The 21,924-nt window shown below is 44.4% G+C and overlaps 1 protein-coding gene across 4 annotated transcripts in view; it reads left to right on the forward strand.

Annotated features, from left to right (window-relative positions):
• Positions 1-21,924, forward strand: part of si:dkey-237h12.3 (teneurin-3) — a 127,353-nt gene that overhangs the window by 83,268 nt on the left and 22,161 nt on the right. For 2 of the 4 annotated variants that reach the window (XM_068593425.1, XM_068593432.1), the window contains exons 13-20: positions 327-350; positions 1,440-1,586; positions 2,130-2,346; positions 8,056-8,175; positions 9,883-10,144; positions 11,120-11,387; positions 12,630-12,773; positions 20,684-20,933. In XM_068593425.1, coding sequence (XP_068449526.1) covers positions 327-350; positions 1,440-1,586; positions 2,130-2,346; positions 8,056-8,175; positions 9,883-10,144; positions 11,120-11,387; positions 12,630-12,773; positions 20,684-20,933 — 1,432 coding nt within the window. The remainder of the gene's footprint in view (positions 1-326; positions 351-1,439; positions 1,587-2,129; positions 2,347-8,055; positions 8,176-9,882; positions 10,145-11,119; positions 11,388-12,629; positions 12,774-20,683; positions 20,934-21,924) is intronic. The other 2 variants (XM_068593440.1, XM_068593448.1) reach the window with 2 other exon arrangements.

Here is a 21,924-nt window from a genome sequence, read left to right on the forward strand (position 1 = left end):
CTTAGTAATATTCTATTCGGCTCTATCACCACAACAACTATGATTTACATACACAGTTGAGAGTTTGAAATTAGAGCAGGAACTAAAAAACGTGGCGAAGCCAACTATAATCATGGGGAAAACCACCTGCAAAGCTTCTTTTTTTTTAACAATTATTTCAAGCAAGCTGGCAGGTGCATCAGCTTTATGTCAGCAACCGTTCTCAATTTCTGTGCTCCCTGTAAGTTACAATAAAGCAAATGTGTTTGTCAGTCTTAGCTCTCTGGCACCAAGGAGATAAGTAATTTTCTTTTCCAAATGTTTCCCTTTCCTCGGTTGTGTAATAGGAGCAGTCAAGATAGGATATAAAGGTAAATTGAACCACTATCCCCCCAAGAGAGATTGTCACAAACAATCCCTCCCTGCCCTCTGTCTCTTTCCTAGCACGGCGTTGATACACCTGTTCTATGTCCGAGTCGATCATAATGTTTCTGCTGTGATCCTGCTCGCCCGATATGTTTCCTCATCTCCTGTCCGTCTTAACCACAGACTCACAGACTCCACGGTCCCTTCGCCTCCCGCCACCACCACCACCCCCCTTGTCTTAATTCCCTGTGTCTGCCAGATTAAACGCCCCAAACCTGGTGTGGTTTAGTCATGTTTCGGCTCCCTGTCTTCACCCTCCACTAGAAGGAATGCGATCTGGCAGCAAGTGCTCTGTTTTCTGTAAATGTGGAGACTCCTGATCCCCCCCCTTCCTCCTCCTTCCCACCCTTCTTTCCTTATTTACACATATACTTCCCTTTCCCTTTGATGTTGCTGTTACTTCACATGAGTGTTTCCGCAATAGGCTTTCCCCTACTCTAATTATTTTTAGGCGAAAGCAATAAACTTGCAAGACAGTCACCGATTTTCTGCTTCTCAAATGGGATTTGGGCAACTTTGAACTTACTCGGAAACCGTTTACAGCTTGATTCAAATGCAACATCGCCCTCAATTTTCGAAAAAAGCACAATGTGAGAATTTACGCAAACCAAAAATACAAGTGTTGTGAACTCATGGAGAATCACCATTCTTTGATTTCAACACAAATAGAAACCTCCAATTGCCACGCGGATGTGAGTCAACACACATTCGCAGTGTCTCCCATTGGCTTTATGAACTGTAAGCAGCTCAGCCGGTTTCCTCCTCTTCTTTATTACTCCTTTTGTGCTGCTCCTTAAACTCCTGTGAAACGACAGTAACTCCTCACACCCTCCCCCACATCCCGAGTCCTGTCAGAGGTGTATCGTACTGTATGTTCACTCAGTACTGTCTTTTATCATCTTTGTACCCCTCCTCTGCCCCCCTTGTCCACTCTAAATGCCCCCCTCGCTCTTGTCTTCCTCCTCCCCTTCTCCGCCTGATTTCCTTGTTTCCGACTCGCTCCGCTTTTTGACACGTACATGATGCGTTGACAGACGGCTGCCCCGGGCTGTGCAACAACAACGGGAGGTGCATCCTGGATCAGAACGTCTGGCACTGCATCTGCCAGTCAGGGTGGAGAGGGCTGGGATGCGATGTAGCGACCGAGACGCTCTGCTCGGATGGCAAGGATAACGAGGGAGGTAGGGAGAATTAAAAGCCTCGTACAAATCGTCTTTTAGCGTCAGAAAAAAAAAAAAAAAAAGCTGGCGTGTAACTCTCCTTGTGCAAGAGAGAGAGAGAGGAAATGGCTTTGATGTGGCTCCTCGGTGACAGTGCAAACAAACAAAACAAATCAATCATACATAAAACATCACTGGGAAGAAAATGCAAATGTTGTAGCAGAGCAGATTGTTAAACAGCACGCTTTTAAATATACAGTAGATCAATTACAAAGAGTGGTTTGGACTGTATATATATATATATATATATATATATATATATATATATATATATATATATATATATATCTCAACACTGTGGAGCTGGATGGCGATTAAACTGCTGATCGACAAGCTCAGAACTTTTAAAGTCCACAGCGAGTGACGTACTTTGAAATAGTTTCATGTCAGCTCGGTTTCTTTAATGGACTTCAGTTCACGTTCAAAGTCACCCGCGTTCACTAATGCATCCCGGTCGACACAGCTTCCCCCTCCCAGTCTTGACTGTCCCTCCTGTCTCCCCAGACGGCCTCATCGACTGCATGGACCCAGACTGCTGCACTCAAATCTCCTGCCAGGGTCAGACCTACTGTCGCGGCTCACCTGACCCCGCTGCCATCGCCGGCCAGGGCCAAAGTTCAGCCGGCCAGCCCACGTCCAAGGGCTTCTACGAGCGCGTCAGTTTCTTGATTGGACCCAGCGGCAGTCACGTGATACCCTGGGATAACCCGTTCAACAGCAGGTGAGCGGGCGTAATGGATTTCTGACGGCTCTTTAATTATTCGCGTCACGTTCGTCTTATTTGCTGCCTCATTACCAGTCGGCAGACACCTGTGTTTGTGGAGCCACTCCAAAAAACGTCAAAAGAATCTCACATCTCTTTGTCTCCGCTGTCACGGTGACAAGTGTGTTTACAGTGGTGTCGCTGCCACGAGCGTTTATTTCTTTCACCAGTCAAGATTAAGAGTGAGCTTGTTCCGCGCTAAAAACAGCCCCTTATGACTGTGACAGCGTGAGGATAAGGTATCTCACGCCAAGATAACGGGACCATGTGCTTTTTCTCCAAATTGGAAAGAATAGAAGAGCAAACATTTCTCTGAGGAGACCATTTTCACACCGCACATTAATGTATGTCTTCTATCATAAACCCAATTGATCATGAACGGGACCGCACATCATGTAGTAAATTTGATTATCTAAGGCCGGCACATTTAACTAGACTTCTCTTTACTATTTGCTAGACAGCTTTTTTCTTTCTTTCTACAAACTGTTTTTTTTTTAAATCTGAAAACCCCAATAATATCCTGTCTTGCAAAGAGCCAACAAGTTAATGGTAATCACCACTTTAACTTTAAACAAGAGGAAATTAACTTGAAGATGGATGGATGTCGTTGATATTAAATAATTAAGCAATAAGCCACGAGAGGCCGATGTTTACAGGGATTTCAATGCAGCTAAGGGGCATTGTTAGCCATGAAGCAGTCACACTTGGAACTGAATTGCGAGACAATTTATTTCTTCTGTCATTACCAAAAATGGCAATAATGCCTGTGCCTAATTTGAAGCTGTTGACATGATGAAACCTCTGCCATATCAGTAGGCCCTTAACAACTCCAGCAAATCATTCAACAACTTTCCTTCCTTCCGGAAGAAATCCGACAAGCTGTCAGTGCCTCTGTATCGGGCAAAAGGTCTATGTCTCCGTGCTTCCTCTTGAAATTAATTCTATCTCCATGAAACAATTTAATCCCATCAGCCATGACACCCTGGAGGAGATAGCGTTACGTTTAAGTTATTTCTCCTTCTGTCTTGCTATTTCTCCCACAAGCTTTGTGCAGAATGTCTTAATTGCGTGGCGTCTGACCTCCTGGAGTCGGGCCGTACCTCTTTCCTCTCAGGCCATTCCCTCAACACACTGAAAACGGCAATGGCCTGTATCAACCCTCCAGAAACTTTGGGAAATCGCAGGAAAAAGCTGTTTCTCTCAGTAGCATCTTATCACTGAGCTGCGGGCTCGGGCACTGGGATCCATCTCCATGCTATGCTATCGCGTATGTTAAAGTGGAAAAACACATATCAATCATCAATCAATCAATGTTTACATGCCACTCTATTACATTGCACAGTCCTTTGCTTTTGGCATATTCTGTCATAAATTAAGGAGCCTGCTGAGCGCATATTTAATACATCGTATCACGTCCATGACACGTGACTTCCTCCAACAACACAAGGTAAACAACACAACCGTAATATTTCAATATATCTGCAACTTATGAAGTAAGTTGACGGAGCGTTGTGCAGAAAATAACTTGTGCGAACCTCATGTGTTAGCAAGTGTTAGCTAAATTAAGCTAAGTTAGCTAGCTATGCTGAGTCATAGGTACATTTTTGGATGCCAGAAACTGCTGCCACCTTAAAAATAGAGCTCATGTCTCAGCACAACTTAAAAAATCTTGTTTTATTGGATTTGATCATTGTAACAGTGTCTTTACAGTTTTCTGTAACAAAAAGAAGAAGAAAAATCAATCAGGCGACTGCAGCTTTTTCTGAACGCTGCTACCCGAGTGCTCACTAAAAGCAAGAAGGTGAAACACGTCGGCCCAGTTCTCAGAGCTCTGCACAGGCCTATGAATCCAACAATTGATCTAAAATATGACTATTATTGTCTGACAAAGTACTGACTGTTTTTTGGGGCCAAATACCTGATGTGCCGCTCTGTTACGAGCGTCCCGGAGCTCTCAGATCATCGGGGACGGCATCGCTCGCCATCCCCGTGGTCAGCGCCGAACCAGAAGCAGCAGCTTTCACCGGCTGTGTCTAAACGCTCAGTACGCTTGAGGTCCGCTCCAGCCCTTTGTTCTTTTACATCCAGACTCCAAACTCTTCTGTTTGCCACCTTCCCTTTCCTGGGGCCGTTTAAAGATGTCACATCCTTGTAATACATAATATGTTTTTTTGTATTGTTTTCTTTTCTCTTATATTAAAATAACTTATTTTCTACACTATTTGTTTTGTATATCTATATATAATTATGTTAAGGACTTTTTATTGCAACTATGTGTGTATATATATATATATATATATATATATATATATATATATATATATATATATATATATATATATATATATATATATATATATATATATATATAAACATGGCCATGCCTAATTACACTACGTAGTATCTATTCACAGAGCAGAAGAGCTTTTTATGTCTCTCAAAGACATTTTGACATTGGTGGACATTAATAAAACCTGTGACCTTCTCGCGTGGGAACTGACTTTTTATTCATGGTGACACCTTTGCAGCGTCCCCCTTTCCCTCAGCTTTTTCCAAGAATTAAAATTTTAAAGATGGGTTTCCTAGGTAAAAAGAATTGATTAAAAAATGTTTGATATGAAGGGAGAATATACCTTACCCAATGAATAGACTTCTGGGCTCCATCAATGTGCAAACTCAAGAGACAAGAGTTGAATTTCTCACCAAAACCTTCAAAAAAAACTCCCACATTTGTTCAGCACAACGAGTGGCGTTTGTTTTGTGACTGATGGGGAGGAAAAATGATTGCCAACTGTGTGCAGAAGGCTTTGGGAATATTTTCTCCAATAGTTTAAAGTAATCCTTATGTAAATAGCATGCTTTAGTGAAAATATAGAATGAGGCTATCCCCCCCACCCGCAGCCCCCCTTCTCAGCCGGGTTCTCAGTAATCCTCATGCTCATTGTCTTCAGCTTACTGTCGATTTCATGTCTGGCAGTGGCATTAGCTCTCTTGCTCAAAATACTCATTTGCCTTTTTATCTCCTTGTAGAAGTTAGTTTTGTAGTCAAAAGTGCATCCTGCATTTTGTAGGTTCTGCAAACATGCCTACTTTTGACAAAATTAATTACCTTTTTTTTTCTTTCCCCTACGAGCACAAACACCAAATTCTACATTTTTTTTAAAAAAGAGTCAGATAATGAAGTAGAATGTACGAGTGGCAAAGCCTGTTTGGAGACCCATATTTTTTGAAAGATCCGTTTGAGGTTAGAGGGTGAATAATTTATTGACAGCCTTTGCAGAGTATACATTATAAAAAAGTCTGTGAAGCGCTGGAACAAAGCCAGAACGGCATCAAGACTTCCCAACGCAGCGGTGACTGTTATGTCTCTCCGTAGTGGATCTGATGTCTAATGGCACCGAAATGGGAAACAGTTAGAGGTCACTCCTCTCCTTTGAGAAGCCATCGTGAACGAGAGAGTGCAGATGTTGGCGTGCGGTCAGGTTTCTGAACTGTGCAGTAAACTGGTCCCTCGTATAGCACAAAGAATAAAGCATGTGTTGCGGTTGAGTGTTTTTCTTTTTTGTTTTACGCCACTCGTCCCGGAGCCGTATCGCATGTCCCACACGCGAGCCTCCCGTTGGGTTCTCAGACGCTGCTGCTTTCCAGCCGGCGTGAGGCAATGACAGATAAGAATGCATGAATTACGTGATTCATTTCTGGTGTTTCAGCAGGTGGTGTGACTTAGCGTTTGTTTGGCGGCTTGGCTTCTCTCGCATGCTCTCAAAAGATTAATAGAGACACAGGAAAGAAAGAGTGAACCTTCGCCGGGGCTCTTAAGTGGCCTTGTTCCCTGAGCCGGTAAATAAAGGATGGGAGACGGTTGTGCCGGGCGTGGAGGAGGAGGGAAATAACAGAGGCTAAAGCTGTTGATCATCCCAGTCTCATATACGTAATGACCCGCAGACAAAGTGGCAAAATGAGACATCTTTTGCCCACCAGTGACAAATGCAGAGAGAACACTTTTAAAATTCGTCTCTATGGTTGAGAAGTAGGGAATGATTAAATGTTGATGGAGAAATATCGCATTGTCGCCTCTTTTTACCATCAAACAAACGAGTGGCTGAACAAACGACTTCACACTTAAAGATATACGAACCAGAAGCAGCGCCGGGAAGGTTTCACCTGAAGGTCCTGCAGTCATGTTGAATAATCGCAGAGGACATCTGAGGCTTTATTAATCATGTATGAAGCTTCCGTTGCTGTGATTCATGAAGCAAAAATGCCCCCCCCCCTCTCCTCCCCACTCCAAAATAAAACACTATTTTGGGGGGAAAGCAAAGGGAAGGGGATGCTGGAGGTGGAGAGCCTTTGGACCAGAAGCAAATCCATTTGCCAGCAGGGTAAATCTGGATGAGCAAAGTGAATGAGTAATGCTCCCCAATGCGAGACAAACTACCACCGAGGTGCCCTTAAGTGAAGCATTTAACCCTCGCGGCCACTGAGGGTGAATTTGCGTCCAAATACTAAGAGAAAAAGGGATTATTGTTCGAAAAGCCTCTAAAAGGGGAGCATGTATTTCCTCTCGTCGACTTTGGATGTGTCTGAAAGCATAACAGTTTGACTGCTCTCGACTGCACATTTTTACATTTGTTGTATACAAAAAGCATTTTCTTGTCACGACCACATGTATTCATTACTTCACCTTTCTAAAGAGTTGTGGCAATTCTTTCGGATCGTCGCATTTCCTTGTTGATTTATTTTTTAACCCTGCTTTTTGTTTCTTTTTTTTTTTTTCCTTCTTTTTTTGTTGACAGTTTGCCTTCAGCGTTGCATTTTGTTTTTATGAATTCCTGCAAAGTGCCTCTTGACACATCAGCCGCCGAGCTTTGCAACTTCTCACATGAAGAGGATATCTGTAACCGAGTTGAAGAGCCGGTTCTGACACAATTCTTGTCGATATGATATCTTTCATCATAAGTATTACCACAGACATGCATCACACAAGTGAGCACAACACTCGGCTGTGACACTGACAAGAGGCTCTCTATTGGAAGCAAAAGTACTTGCGAGAATAATCACGTTTTGGATCACACCCTCTTGAAAATAGAGACTTTGGGGAAATTCTTAATTCAGCGAGGTCAGAGTGATAATACTGTGAATATTTCGCTCATGAATCTCATTTGTTATGCCTTTTGCTGGTTCATTTAGTTGGCTCTACGTACTAACAGCTGAACCTTGTTGGCTAAATAATGTGCAACGCTGATGCCTCTTTCTCAAACGAATAATACTTGAAATAAAGACAAGGCTTTAAGTGTGAGGAACACAGAAAATAAATGCCATCCATTTTTCTGTCTTCTCTTGGAATATTAATGCTGCAATCCACGTGCGAGGTGCGGCAAAAATCTCGACAGCCCTCCATGTCCGAAAAAACCTCATCCCACTGAATTATGGGCCTTTTAAAGCCGTAAACAGAGACAGAGAGGTGCTCTGTGAGTTGGCATTTCCATGAATAACAACCAATGAAGTGTGTGTATTCCTAGCGGTCGGTAAATCATACCTCCCCGCCGCTGCTGCCGGCGCACGGGTGTGACAGTTGTGTTGCGGCATTGCTGATGTGGCCGCGTGTTGTCGCCGGCTGCCATTTGTTTGCTCACTCATCCTCCCTGTGTTTGTTTGCCCACACAGCCTGGCGTCAGTCATCCGGGGTCAGGTCCTCACAGGAGACGGGACGCCGCTGATTGGAGTCAACGTGTCGTTCCTGCACTACCCGGAGTACGGCTACACCGTCACGCGGCAGGACGGCATGTAAGGGAGACGCTCCGTGCAGACGGGCATCAGTGGGCGCGGCATGTGTCGACACGCAGCGGCCCATCCGCATCCATCAACACTGATTTGCATGCGCAAACAAACACAAGTACCCTCAGCCCGCGGGTTCAACCGTTGCCCTTGCGAGCAATTTAATGTGTGGCTCGGACTGCTGTCCCCTGGACCAGTGTGGAAAAGTGCAGGCGGGGAAAAAAATCTGTCCAACAGTGGGAGAGTCGTCCTGGCGGTGATCCAAAAAGTGCTCAAAACAAATTGAAACCGCAGCACATTGTGCCCTCGAACAATTCCTCATGCAAATGTCACAGTGGTGGTGGCCATTTTGAACCGGTCTGTTTAAAATGCATTGAATCAGCGAGGGTAGAATCAATCTGCCTGCAGTGTAGTAAAACATGGGATTACTGTCTGACCTTCTCCTGCTGTTACCGCAGACGGGTTCCTTAATAACGGGAGCGCAAACACATACAAGACAAAAGCATGTCCTATTTTACAGGACGGGTTCGCCTCAGGTTGGAGCTTTATTTTTCAGATTTTCCGTCACAGACGGTACACCAGGGCCTTTCGTTCACATTCAGCTGCTCGAGGTCGTGTGTATGTGTTGCCAGTACAGAATAAAAGACTCATAAGTGGCACCGGATTGCCCAGCTGTTGTTATGAAGCACAATCCTTGGGTCCCCAGATAGCTGAGGATTAGCTGATTTCTTCAGATATTCCGCCCTGTAACTCTTCTGACAAGGAGCGTGATAAATGGTCGGGGATAATCACACTTGGTTAGCCAACAGATCCGCTCAGTGGAGTTAAGAAGGGGTGGTGGGGGGAGGGTGGTGGGGGGGGGGGTGGATGAGGGCCAGCATCAAAGCCTGGCCTCTTGCAGCTGTGAGCTCCCCACTGCCCAAAGTGGAGAGAGCTTGAGAAGGAAGCTGTTTTAGGTCAGCTGCACAGCTTGGCTGTTGGCGCGTGTGTGCGTGTACGTGTGTGTGTCTCTGTGTGTCTCTGTGTGTGTGTGTGTGTGTGTGTGTGTGTGTGTAATTGGGAGTGTGTGCATGAGAGACGTGCATAAGCGTCGAAATCTGAGAGAGTGTGTGTGTGTGTCTTTGTGCATGTGAATGCATGCAATGTCACCAGACAGATGCTTTACCCCCTGGGTAGTGGAGCTTGCAGAATATATAGAGCAGCACTTCAAAGGCTCGCCCTTCATTTCCAAACCAGTAACTTATCCCTGAGTAATGCCGTGCTAATTAAAACCAGTTCACCAACGAGGACTCCCAAGACTCCAAACCAAATTCAACCATAAAGTGTCTTTTCATACCATGCCCGGTTAAACAAAAGTCATAAATTAGAGTCAGTGAATGATAATAAGGGGATAAACTTAGTTGTGGAAAAGTCTTCTATTGCATTGAAAAAAAAGCCTTTTCAGTCTCAGTCCTGGAATAAATATTTACTGTGCACATGATTACATGAAATTCCGGTTTATTACAACCGGAGGCTTGTTTCTATAGTTATGGCCGTCACTGCTTTCAGTAATAACGTTGATAAAAAGAAGTTGGAGCGAGAAATTAAAAAGACTCAGAACTCACGCCCTGGTTCAACCATTCTTTTTGGTCTCGTGGCAGCTCATTTCAAGTCCATTAGGTAGGCGCAGCATCGTAATGGAGACGCCTTTTTTAATTCCGTGGTGCTGTGTTAAAGGTTTGACCTCTTGGCCAACGGCGGCGCTTCCTTGACGCTGAGTTACGAGCGCACCCCGTTCCCCACGCTGCACCGCACGGTGTGGCTGCCCTGGAACGTCTTCCACGTGATGGACACGGTGGTGATGAAGCGGGAGGAGAACGACATCCCCAGCTGCTACCTTACTGGCCTGGCCCGGCCCAGCCCCCTCGTCCTGGCCACGCCCCTCTCCACTCTGTACAAGACGTCCCCGGAGGACAGTCCCGTTATCCCCGAGACCCAGGTGAGATCCCAACCGCGGGGCTTTTTATGCCCAATTCCACTGTTGCGCTCGTATCTGATGGTTTTGAACGACTTTAATACGTCGACCCATGTTTGAGCCCAACACAACAAGCAGCAGTGTTGAAAATACACAAACACAGAGTAACAATAATACTGTTATCTCCTTAACCATGGCTTCTCTCGCTTTTTTTTTTTTTTTTTTTTTAAACACAGTCAGATTTGCCTTTCAGTTTGCCTTTGAGCTTTGATTGAACTGAGGCGTCTCCCCAAATACTAAGCCATAAATTGTCTCACAGTAATGCTGATAAATTCCGAGGGCACATCGCACGAGGTTACATGCCTCAGGATTTGGTTTATATCCATTTGGCTCAAATCAGAGTTGAAAATCCCTGAATGCAAAATGTGGCTCAGCAGCTCCGAAACTGATAAGAACAAAAAAGATCTGTTTTACGTTTGAGGGAGAATACATTTGGCCACGCTTCAGTGGCAATCTGAGATGAAACCTGTTTAAAGTAACTGGGACTCAACAGCGAAAAGACAGTAAGACTCGTCAATTATGAAAGTTGTCACGTTCAACTAAAAGTACTTTTTTTGTATTGCCTGTGGAGTTTTTCAATTTGCACACAGCCGTATGTCCTCTGGAGTTTAGTATATAAGTAAGAACTTGTTTTTAATCTATCGACTGTGCGACATTAAATATGTAAAAAAAAATAATAAGCTTGTATATCTGTGAAACAAAATGTCACTTACGCGACTAGAATGTGTCCTGAATGAAATACCTGAGTGATTACAGCTAAACCTCCGTAGGAAGTGCACTATATTCTAATATCATATCACATACATATTGCATTTTGCGTTGTATACTAAGAGTTATCCTCCACATTAAATATCAGCTAACTCCTGTTGCTCCTGTTACTTAAGTCCGTACTCCACACTGTGCATTTGGCACCAGTCTGACTGCTAATTAAAATCACAGGTCCTCCATGAGCAAGTGGCCATACCCGGCAGTGACCTCAACCTGGTCTACCTGAGCTCCAGGGCAGCTGGCTACAAGCCCATCCTGAAGGTGCTGCTGACCCACGACCGCCTCCCCTTCGGCCTGATGAAGGTCCACCTGATGGTGGCCGTCATGGGCCGTCAGTTCCAGAAATCTTTCCCGGCCTTCCCCGACCTCTCGTACACCTTCATCTGGGATAAAACAGACGCCTACAATCAGAAGGTCTTTGGCCTGGCGGAGGCTGTGGGTGAGTACCCGCTGCGAAGCTGCCGGGCCGGAGATGTTGTGTAAGCGTGGGTTCACTCGGTTACTCAAGCTACCTCCAGGCAGTGAACCTTGGGTGAACTTTTGAAGATTGATTTTTGTTTTCTTTCGGTTAGTTTTTTGTAAATTGAGGATTATTAAACTGGGGACCGCTGATGTTACCATGTGCAGTGAAGATTGAGCAGGTGGTGTTGAATCCAGAAATCCTCCCCCGGTGCTGCACTTTTGAAGGCCACTGCTCTTCTGCTGACTTTTTTGTTTTGCATGTATGATATTTCAGAAGCAGTGCACCGACTAAAATATTGCCTATGAGGCAGTAGCCTGAGGAAATAAATCCAGCATCACAAATAATAACAGAATCGTGTGCTTGGATCATAGATGATGGAATATCTTATTTATGTATTAAATAATATAATAATTTAAGTGTCAGCTTGAGTAATATAATACATCACACTGGGGGGAAAGGCCTCTTTAAAAATAGAAATGAATTAAAGAAATCTGCAAATGGAATGATTGTAAGATTTTATGCAAGATATAAAAGAAAAATGGAAATTAAAGACTAAAAACAAGTCCCTATATTTCACTGAAATGTTACTTGTTCAGTGGTTGTGTCTTATATTAAGTGTTATGAAATATTCTGACTAGTAATTAAATAAATGTACTTACGTGTTCGCAGTTTAGGGATTTTGCAGAACTACATGCAGCCGCACTTGCATCGAAATGTTTTGCAGAAAACCGTTTTAGAAATCTGAAAAGGTCTGGGGGATTTCGTTAAGAAGGATGAATGTTTGAGCACTCAAGCTTACATATTACAGGGGGGAAAAAATAAACTCACGGCCCTGACAATCAACAGAGTGCATTCGACCATAGCGCTGTGTTTATGACAGTTCCCATAACGCGCTCCCTCTTTTGTCGCTCAAATAATTCACGCCACTTCATGTGCCGTTGTTTATTTGCATTTACACAAGATAAAACCCAAAATGAGAGGAGAGAGCATGAAATCCAAACAGTGCAGGTTGAGACACAGAAACCCCACAGGTCTTCTAAAATCAGCCCAGTTGGAGAGAATGACACAGTCAAAGAGAAAGCACAACCCGCAAATACGGAAGACGATCGCAACGTGTGCTGAATGTCTTATTGGCTGCAAGGCTCATTGCTGCCTTAAGTGTCAGGTAAGGAGGTTGCAACCTTGCTCACCACAGGCATCTGCCGTCATTACTTTCAGTGTCGGTGGGATATGAATACGAGTCCTGCCTGGATGTGGTGCTCTGGGAGAAGAGGACGGCGGTGTTACAAGGCTATGAACTGGATGCCTCCAACATGGGAGGGTGGATGTTAGACAAGCACCACATCCTGGACATTCAGAACGGTAAGGACACGCTCATATATCTAGAGCCAGTGTGCTTGTGTGTGCATTGCTGGGGCCCGGGGGGGGGGAGCAGAGATAGGGGGCCTCTTAGGGTTACAGGCAGGTGGTCTTAACCCTGAATCACCGCAATGAATGCTTGAATCAAAATGAAATATGGTTCGTCATCCCATCGGCAGATAATAGAGGAGAGTTTTGAAGGGCCGATCATTCACAGTAATGACAGAATAAATCAACGACTAAGTCACCGGGGCGCGCGCCGCGCCGCGGTTCCACACGACTCAGCTATTTTGGGAAGACGGCGGGCCTTTTGCCGCACGCGGAGGCCCGCGCTATTGATGAGCAGGCGTCATGTTTAATTCCCTCATTAATTCAATCAGCGAAATTAATGTCTCGCTCTTTCATCAATCAGAATGGCTTTAATCGCCGAGTGCATTAAACGGACAGGAGTTTGTCTTCGTTGTCCTGGTGCAGAGAGGCGATGGAGTCAAACATGCAGAATGAAACTATCGTGTATACATAAACATACGTGCATGACCGTGATAGAGTACTGTAATCTGGTCAATTCAGTGCTGTGTTACAAATGTGGAGGCAGTAATGTGACTGTAAGAATGAGGAGAGGGCCTCAGGGTATTTAGCTGTGTTATGACATTAAATCCCCTCCAGCTCGCTATCTTTGTTCCAGTTGTCCAACACCATTTGTGTCCTTTTCATCTCCAAAATATGTAAGATTACATTCAGGGTCCTGTAGTCTCACATTGTCAGGAGTTTGTGATCTAGGTGTTTGTTCATATGCAGGTTTTAGTGGGCGTTTAGTGTGAGTCTTTGCTCTTTAAATGTAGTTTACTCTACTGCATATATAAAACATGCTTAAATATCTCATTTCCAAATGGCAGATATAGGATTTTTTTCTTTTTTACTGGCGCCATAAGTCGGAGTTTGTGTGAGCAACAAATGCAGTTGAGAAACTGGTAATTACACCTTTAGTAATGTGTTTCCTGGAACCAGCCTCTCTGTGTGTGTGTGTGTGTGAGCCACAGAGTCAGGGACTTCATTTGTTGTTTCTTACAGAGATAGCATCACTGCGGAGGAGCCAGCATGGCATGGTTATGATTGATTTTTTCCCTCCCGTTCAACTTTATTTCCATTATTCGAGGAGAGAAACCGTAAAGCGGTGCAAATGATACAGCTAATGTTATGAATAGATATGAACCAGTTGTTCTCAATCCGTCGTTCCTCCGTTTTCAGTTTGCAGACAGTCGCATTACAGATGCGGCGAGGTGCGTTTGTGGTGCGTAGGAGAGTTGGCATTGACGAGTGCGGTGTGGCGTGTTTGCATGGCGTCTTGTTAACGTCTTCCATTATGCTCAGCCATCATTATGTGATTGGTTTTTAGAGGTCATTCTGCTGTATAAAAGATGAACCGAATCACTGAGGAAGATAAACATTCAAATGCAATTTTTTTTTTTTTTTTTTTGAAAGAGCAAGAAAGTGCAGATTTATCAACGTCCCTACTAATATGCAATAACGCCAGTATTTATTACCGTCTCTACACAACGTCCTAGTGAGCATCGACACAAGCTTCTTTTCCTCAGAGTCTCTCGTCCAGAGGTGCTGCTCACCTAACCACGAGGAGCATCTCCCTTTTTTGATCGCTGATAAAAAAAAAAGAAAAAAGCAGCAAAGATTTCCAAATGTAGCTTTAAGTGAGCCTTCTATCAGGTCTGCCATCAGCAGCTATCATCACTTAAGTGTACATCACCATGAAGTTGCCAGTAATTATTATGTCACTCATGCGTTTGGATGATGTGCTTTATATAGATAGATCACTTTAAAATATGTTTTACAAGCGCAATGCCTGGTAGGAAAAGTTCTACAGAGACTTGATGTACAATGACACAATATACAATGATTATGAGATGTTATGTATTTATCACCCCACCGGGTGAAAGAATAGTGCAGTTTTTTTAAAGCACCAGCAGTGGGTCCGTCGAGGGTAAAGAGGTTAATGAGGTTCACTTGTTAAATAGCACATTAATAAAGTGTTTGTGCCGCCAATAGTGCATGAAAATAGACTCCTGCTTTCTTACATTTATTCATGGAGCTGCTATTGAATTTGAATTGCATTCTCATAATCTCCCGTGACATCAAAAATGCATCCGACTGAATGCGAGCAGGCCGAGCTGACCAATCACAATGCTTGTTGTCGCCGTGCGGCGTCTCCCCGGCCCCGATGTGCAGTTACACATGCGAGGGGTTTCACGTGAGCTCTGGCGGAGCCTCAGAGCATCCTTCCATATCCTCTGCAGACCGCCTGACACAACAGCATAGATCTAGCTTCAGCCGCTGTCTCTCTGGCCCGGTTCACCGAGCTTCAAGTAAACCTTTAGAAGTTATTTCCGTTTCCAGATATTTTGGCAACGAGAGGAGGCGTGTTCTTTAAGGCGGACCGATTGTGTAACTACAACTGCCTACATCTCGAATAGAGTCTTTTATAGCATCATATATGCACACCCACAATTGGCAGGTGCAGCGCTATTCATCCTCCAATACTCTGTGGGTTTGCAAAGTAATATCATCCATGCACTCAGCATGTATAACAGTCTTCTCACATCTCAGAGATTGCACCAACTGTCTTTTGTCGGATGCGTTTGTGGAAAAAACATGTCAGGGAACCAGTTTCTGAAACTGAGCCTTCCTTTACTTTGTTCAAACCCCGGTGCCACTTTGTCCTGCTTCTTTGTTGAACATTAAAAGACCAGACACGAGGGCCCATTGCCGAACCCAATCTGTCAAGCCATCCAAAACATGAGGTTTGTGAAGTGTGCAAAAAGAACATTGAAATATGCCTCCAGCTTGACTGTTACCGGGGCGTTGCGTTTCATCTCACCTGTCTCAAAGTATAGCACACCCATCTCCAAAGCCTTCACTGTGGCAGCATCGCCGCTGGAGTTGTTGTTGAGATGCTCTCGCGATCAACAGATAGATGCGGCATGTGTGATATGCAAATGTGGGCTACATCCTTTATTAGACTGAGCCGCGCCGCGTGTCTGGATTTATCAGAAAATTGGACGCCACTGTTCAGGAAAAATCATTATGTACAGGGTTCTACTTGTACGTGGAAACGATGGTGACATAAAATAAAAACAACAACCAGATGGTGTCGAGTTTCTTGTTGTGCGGTAACTGCTGCAGCCTCCCCAAGGCTTTTTTTCTTCCTTTTCTATCTTTTTTTTTTCACAATTATCACAGCACCACCCCAAAAATAAATCGCAGAGTCGAACTAATTTTGGAAGATTCAAAAATAGTTAGGCAAACGCGTGTTGCTCTGTTTCATGTGCCGGTGTCTTGACAGGGGCTCCATCAATTTGCTTAAGGGGTCGCGTGCCGCGATCACATTCGCTCAACCCAAAGACAGTGAGCTCTTGAAGACTGTGAAATGATTTTGTCAGCGACTTTGGGAATGCTAGTTCATACCGTGTTCACATAAAAGTATCATTGCCCCGTCTGTAATCCTATCTCTCATTGTCCTCACACTTTTTTACTACAGAGGCTTGGAGTCGGCGGCGTCTTTTATCCCCTTTGCATTTTCTAATCCAAACTGAATCACTCAGTCTCGCATTCAGCCACTTTCTGACATTTGAGATTTATGGCCCATGTGGGTTTTTGGGCAAGGAATGCGGTTCGATATCCTCGGCCGGGGTGAAGATGAATCCAAATATCACTGTTTGCCTTCATTGCTGCTCCAGTATTGATTCTTTCATGCTGTAAACCTTGACTAATGTCCTCACCCGACATGTTAGCAAGCGCTGGTCCTGTGCAGCTGCACAGCGCTTTTTAGCTCCAGACATTTGCCATCCCTCTTTGTTGTGACTCCTGCTTCATTTTTCGCTCTACTTTTGAAACATCTGAACACTTTTTTTTTCCCCCTCTCAATCGTTTGTGGCACACAAAAAAAAGACCCGAGCGGAAGCCGTCTCCCTCTCTGGGCGCCCGATCCAGAGCCTGTCGAACTAGATAAGGCAAATTGCTGGTGTCTGTGCTTTAGTCATGTCCTCCATGCCCCTCCTCTCTTCGTTACAAGTGGGTGTAGCTGCAGCTTGTCTCCATCGAGGGGAACATAGCTGATTCTTATTGGACACAGCCGTTCTCGCATTTGAAGAACTGGGTGGTTTCCTGCTCACTTTTAGCCTCTATCACGGCGGATCCGCGAGGGCCTGAGTGGTATCTAAGACGATGACACAGTGCAAAGGAGAACAATGAAGGACAGGGTGCAATTAAGACAACCCCCCCCCCCCCCCCCTTACCAATCTCTGCCCTCTCTCTCTGTCACCAAGGTGACATTGCTCAGGGCGCCTCTGCTTTTCCTTTTTTTTTTCCATCAGGTACGGAGGCTCAGCGTTGCATTTGTACCATTAATCTCGCCGGAAGCCGTAATGTCGACATTAAAGCATTTCCCCCCCCTCCCCCTTCCCCCCACACTACATGACTCAAATTAGCCTTTCATCAAACGAATGCTTTCCTTCTGTAATGATTCTAAGAAAGGAATCAATTGAAGGAACTGAGCGTATTCAGAAAGAGTGGCCTTGTAGTTTGGGACAGCGTAATGAGAAGTTATTGGTTCTACGTAAAGGAGTTCTCAGAGTACATGAAGAGATCAGAGCAACAGCAATTTCCTGTCCTTGATCAAATATATATGTAATAACTCCTCTAGTTTTCTGTTTTTCCGTTTTATTCTCTGATAGAAAATGGCCGTCATGTTTACACGCTACACTCACATCCATCACTTTTATTCATTTCCATGTTACGGTCAGTATAGATCGACGCCTATGATTTAACGATTGCCTCCACACGGATCTCAACATAGCGACGGATGGTTTGGTTGATGGCGGCTGAGAGTGCTAACAGTCTATCATCAGCTAGCAAACAGCTGTTTGATGCTATTATAATGCTCTGCACCTTTTTCATAAGGAGCTGCGTTGACATGCCGTTACATTATGTTCACGCGCTGTGTCCTGACCGGGCGGAGCGGCGTTGGAGTGATCTTGGAGCAAACGAGACAACAGACTCTCAGACTTTCTGAAAAGCCTTTTCTCACTGCGCCAAGCCAAGCAGAGACTTTTCTCTTTCAGCGACTTCTATCCAAAACTCAAAACCCGCCTCCACACATTCGTTTCTACTACGCAATGAGCAGACACATTCCTAATGGTTGATCCATTCAGCTGCCATACGTGTACTTTGACTTGAAGTCTCCTCTGCAAAATCTGTCGAGGGAGCACTAGTTTGTGCAGAAGAAGAAGAGAAAAAAAAAACGGAGCTTTGCCAAATTGTAGTTCTGCTTGTCTCACATAACAACAGTAGCACTGTTTTATTTATGGGGAAAAGTTTTGTCCACAGTTTTCTAGATTTCAGCCAAACTTGCTGCAAAAAAAAAAAAAAAAGTGAAATTGTATTTATAAACACATTGCATGACTGCAAAGCCATTTTAGTCTGGACACTGTAGGAGTCCCCCCTCTTCAGCCCGGGGCACCGGATAGTCAGAAGCCAAAGTCCCATCAGTGCAGCACTCCAGCTGGGACGTCACAAGCTTGATCCTCGGTACAATCATCAGCGGTAATGTGTCATGACCAAGTGTCCTTGAGGGAAGAAAACTGAAGCTTAATCTCCTCACTCACTCTAAGTCGAGAGCAGTAGAAAGTGTGTATGTGTGCGAAAAAAGATAAAAAAAAATGAGAGAGTATAGTTTCCATACTAAGTGTGGCGTGATGGCGGGGGGTAGTTGATGATTGAAAAGTGGATTTAATCCATTCCATCGCGCCGTGTAATCGCCGATGCTAAGACGTGTGTGTACAGTAAGCTGTGATGGAAGTGTAAATAGAGAAGACCGCGGCGGCTTGCCAAAATGACCTGAGCAGTGAACGTCAGCCAGACTGCTAGACTGTTGCAGCTGATCCATGTCCTACACACTGCATTAGGCTTCCCGGATATTGGCAACGTCTGTCTTTTCCGGAGAATGTTCAAGGAGCTATTACACAAACACACATTACAATTCCAGTCAAGATTACAATGCATATTTTGTCGTATTTGCGGCTGTGTTTCCGGGTGCAGCGTCAGCGCTCTCTCTCTCTCTCTCTCTCTCTCTTTCCGCTCAGTTCCAGTTTCATCACGCCGTGTGTTTCGTTCAGTGAGCAGACGCATGCATCACAGTTCAATTAAAGTCCCAAGGTCGCGCGTTTGATGGCGTCACGCATAAAGCCGTTCCCCCGGACCTATTTGTCTTTGTTAGAGGCTCCTGTGTAACGCTCTCGGATACAAAAGACGGATCGGTCAGATCGTCCTGTCGGGACTCTCGCCCGACCGTGCCTTCATTTGAATTTGCCCTTCAATCAATTAAGTCAATGAAAGGAACTAATCAGCGAAGGGACAAGTGGCACAGTCGCACGCTCCATTTCACATACATGGAGGGCCGCGATGGCTTGCGGGATAACGCCGCGGGAGAGCGGTGTCATGTGGCCGTTCGGCGGCGTCATAGATCCACTAATTGGGACAGAGGCGGTGCGAATTCAAACAAGTTGTTGGATGTGAATAATTAAGTGCTTCCAGCATGCACTTCTTCCCCTTTGATGTGTTTTTTCCACCCTTTGAAGAGTGTCCCAATATATCAGGCCCACCACCCCCCCAACACACACACCCCTAAAAAAGCCAGTTATATCTGCCTCTTGTTGAAATATTAATCTGTAGTGAGTCACCGAATTTGGTGAATCCTCAGCTAAATGTATGCATTATTAGTGGGGAGTTCACCTCAACGTATTTATGTTTACTCTATGGCTTGGGGAAAACGAGGATTTGAAAGATTTCTTCTTTACATAAAATTCAGCTTTGTGTAAAGTTTTCAGGAACCCACTGACGCAGTTGTGTCGTACTGCAAGGGACTGACGCATCAGCTGGATTGATGGTCGGTTGGCTGCCACCACTCCATGCACTGCTGCCTTTAAATCACATTGTTGTCTAATCTTCACTCACAACATAAACAAAACTGGTACAGACCATAATTAGTTAACTTTAGTTTTTTTTTAAGCTGCCATAGACGTCCTGCATTTGTTTTTAATGAACAAAATGTTGGATTACGGTTGAGTAAAAGTGATGATGAGAACATAATTAAGCTCCATTAAATTGTGTGATGATTCCAAATTTGTGGAATGGCATTTAGATTGCAATAATTAGTCAGCTACTGCACAGTTCATGTGCATTTAAAACTAAAGGGAAACAAATATCTCATTGCATAAATAAGCCCAATATTTTGGATTTTTGGGTTATTCCATAGGTTTCACAGTGTATTTGACATTTCACAAGATACATCTATCAACTTTAATAGAGGAGTGTTATGAATTAAAACTGGCAAGGTGTTTATTTCTCATTTAAAGCAATTGTTCAGGGTTTTGCAAAATGTGTTAATTGGCTGTCTTGCCAGGAGTTCAAGCAGAAGAGCTCTGCTGGTTGCTGATGTTGGGCATGGAGCTAGAACCAGAGGGGGGTTAACCGAGTTCAGTGTAAAAACTGGAAACCGAGAGGAAAAACTCCAAAACCACAAGTTGTCTTTTTTGTGGGTGTTTGTGTTCGGATTAAAGAAGCGAAACACAACGTTAATTAGGTGGGCATACTTTGTATCATCTCTAGCTCTGGGCAAGAAATCAAGCAAGCTCATTTCCCAAAATGTCAAATTATTTATTTTGGATGTTAAATATTGGTATTCTGAGCAGACTGTATATTTTCTTGTCCTTCGTGTAAGAGAGATGCCTCTCTGGAGACTTCCAGATCGACTAGAGGATAAACAACGAGCCATGTGCCTGCTACCGGTGTCAAACATCAATCATGTTTTCACACCTGCAAATAACTGCTGTTTTGTTACCCAGGCATTCTGTACAAAGGCAGCGGGGAGAACCAGTTCATCTCCCTGCAGCCCCCTGTGATCTCCACCGTCATGGGGAACGGCCGGCGCAGAAGCATCTCGTGTCCCAGCTGCAACGGCCAGGCCCAAGGCAACAAGCTGCTGGCGCCGGTGGCGCTGGCGTGGGGCATCGATGGAAGCCTGTACGTCGGAGATTTCAACTACATCCGCCGCATCTACCCGTCGGGCAATGTCACAAGTATCATGGAGCTCAGGTAAGGGCCTCATTGTTGGGTTTTTCAAGAGCATGTTACATGTAGTTTGGGACATTTATCGTGCAAACTGGTGACTCTTTAACCTAAAAGGGACAATGGTTGATACATTGTGGTGTTTTTTTTTTATATCTGTATTGTACCTTTATTTAACCATTTCCCATTACCAATGACGACCTGGCCAACAAGGCAGCCGCAGGACGCAAGTCGTTACCAACGAATAAAACAATCTCACACAAAAACTACATCATAAATGATGTCCAATATTTATTTGAGGAATATAAATATATATATATATATATATATATTTTTTTTTATTTTTTTATTTGCCATCTCCAGTACAACAAGAACAAACCTAAGGCATGCAGCATACTGTAGCTGACCCCTAAACAAAGTACAATGTAAAGTAAAAGGCTTTGGCTCCGTCTTCACATCTCTACAGTTGGTTTCCAGTAGAGGGAAACTAAAATGGCAAATAGCATTGGAGGACAGACTTTCAGTCACACACATATTACCCCTCCCCATAGAAATATGAAATCTTTTCCCTATCCGTCTTCATAATTAGGAAAGACATCCTGTCTTCAGCGTGTAATTGGGATGATTTACTCCCTCGTGCCAAGTTGGCTGGTGTCGACAATGACTCTCATTCGACCAGTTGGCTTATTTCAAAGTGGCAGATGTTGATGAAAATGTACATTGGGCCATCAGCCTCGATGAGACGCATACATGTGAAAACTGCCGTGAAAAAGGACGATGTCACCACACTGCTGGTGGGTACTTTTTACATTACAGCGTGTGAGTTAGCGTTGAGATTACGAATAATCAAATCTAATAGGGGAAGTGATTGAAAAACCCTCCTCTCTATCTCAGGAAACCTGCCTCTGTACCTGTGCAGGGATCGGCCCCTGCAGGGCCGTTCTCGTGTGAGGATGTGCGTGTAACGCTCTGAATGGGAGGCGCAGTGCTGCTGTAAATGAGCATGCACGCTCAGCAA

The sequence above is a fragment of the Clinocottus analis genome, unplaced genomic scaffold (assembly GCF_023055335.1).
Source record: "Clinocottus analis isolate CAN_PGR_092001 unplaced genomic scaffold, fCliAna1.0.p SCAF_10, whole genome shotgun sequence".
Lineage (NCBI taxonomy): Eukaryota > Metazoa > Chordata > Actinopteri > Perciformes > Cottidae > Clinocottus > Clinocottus analis.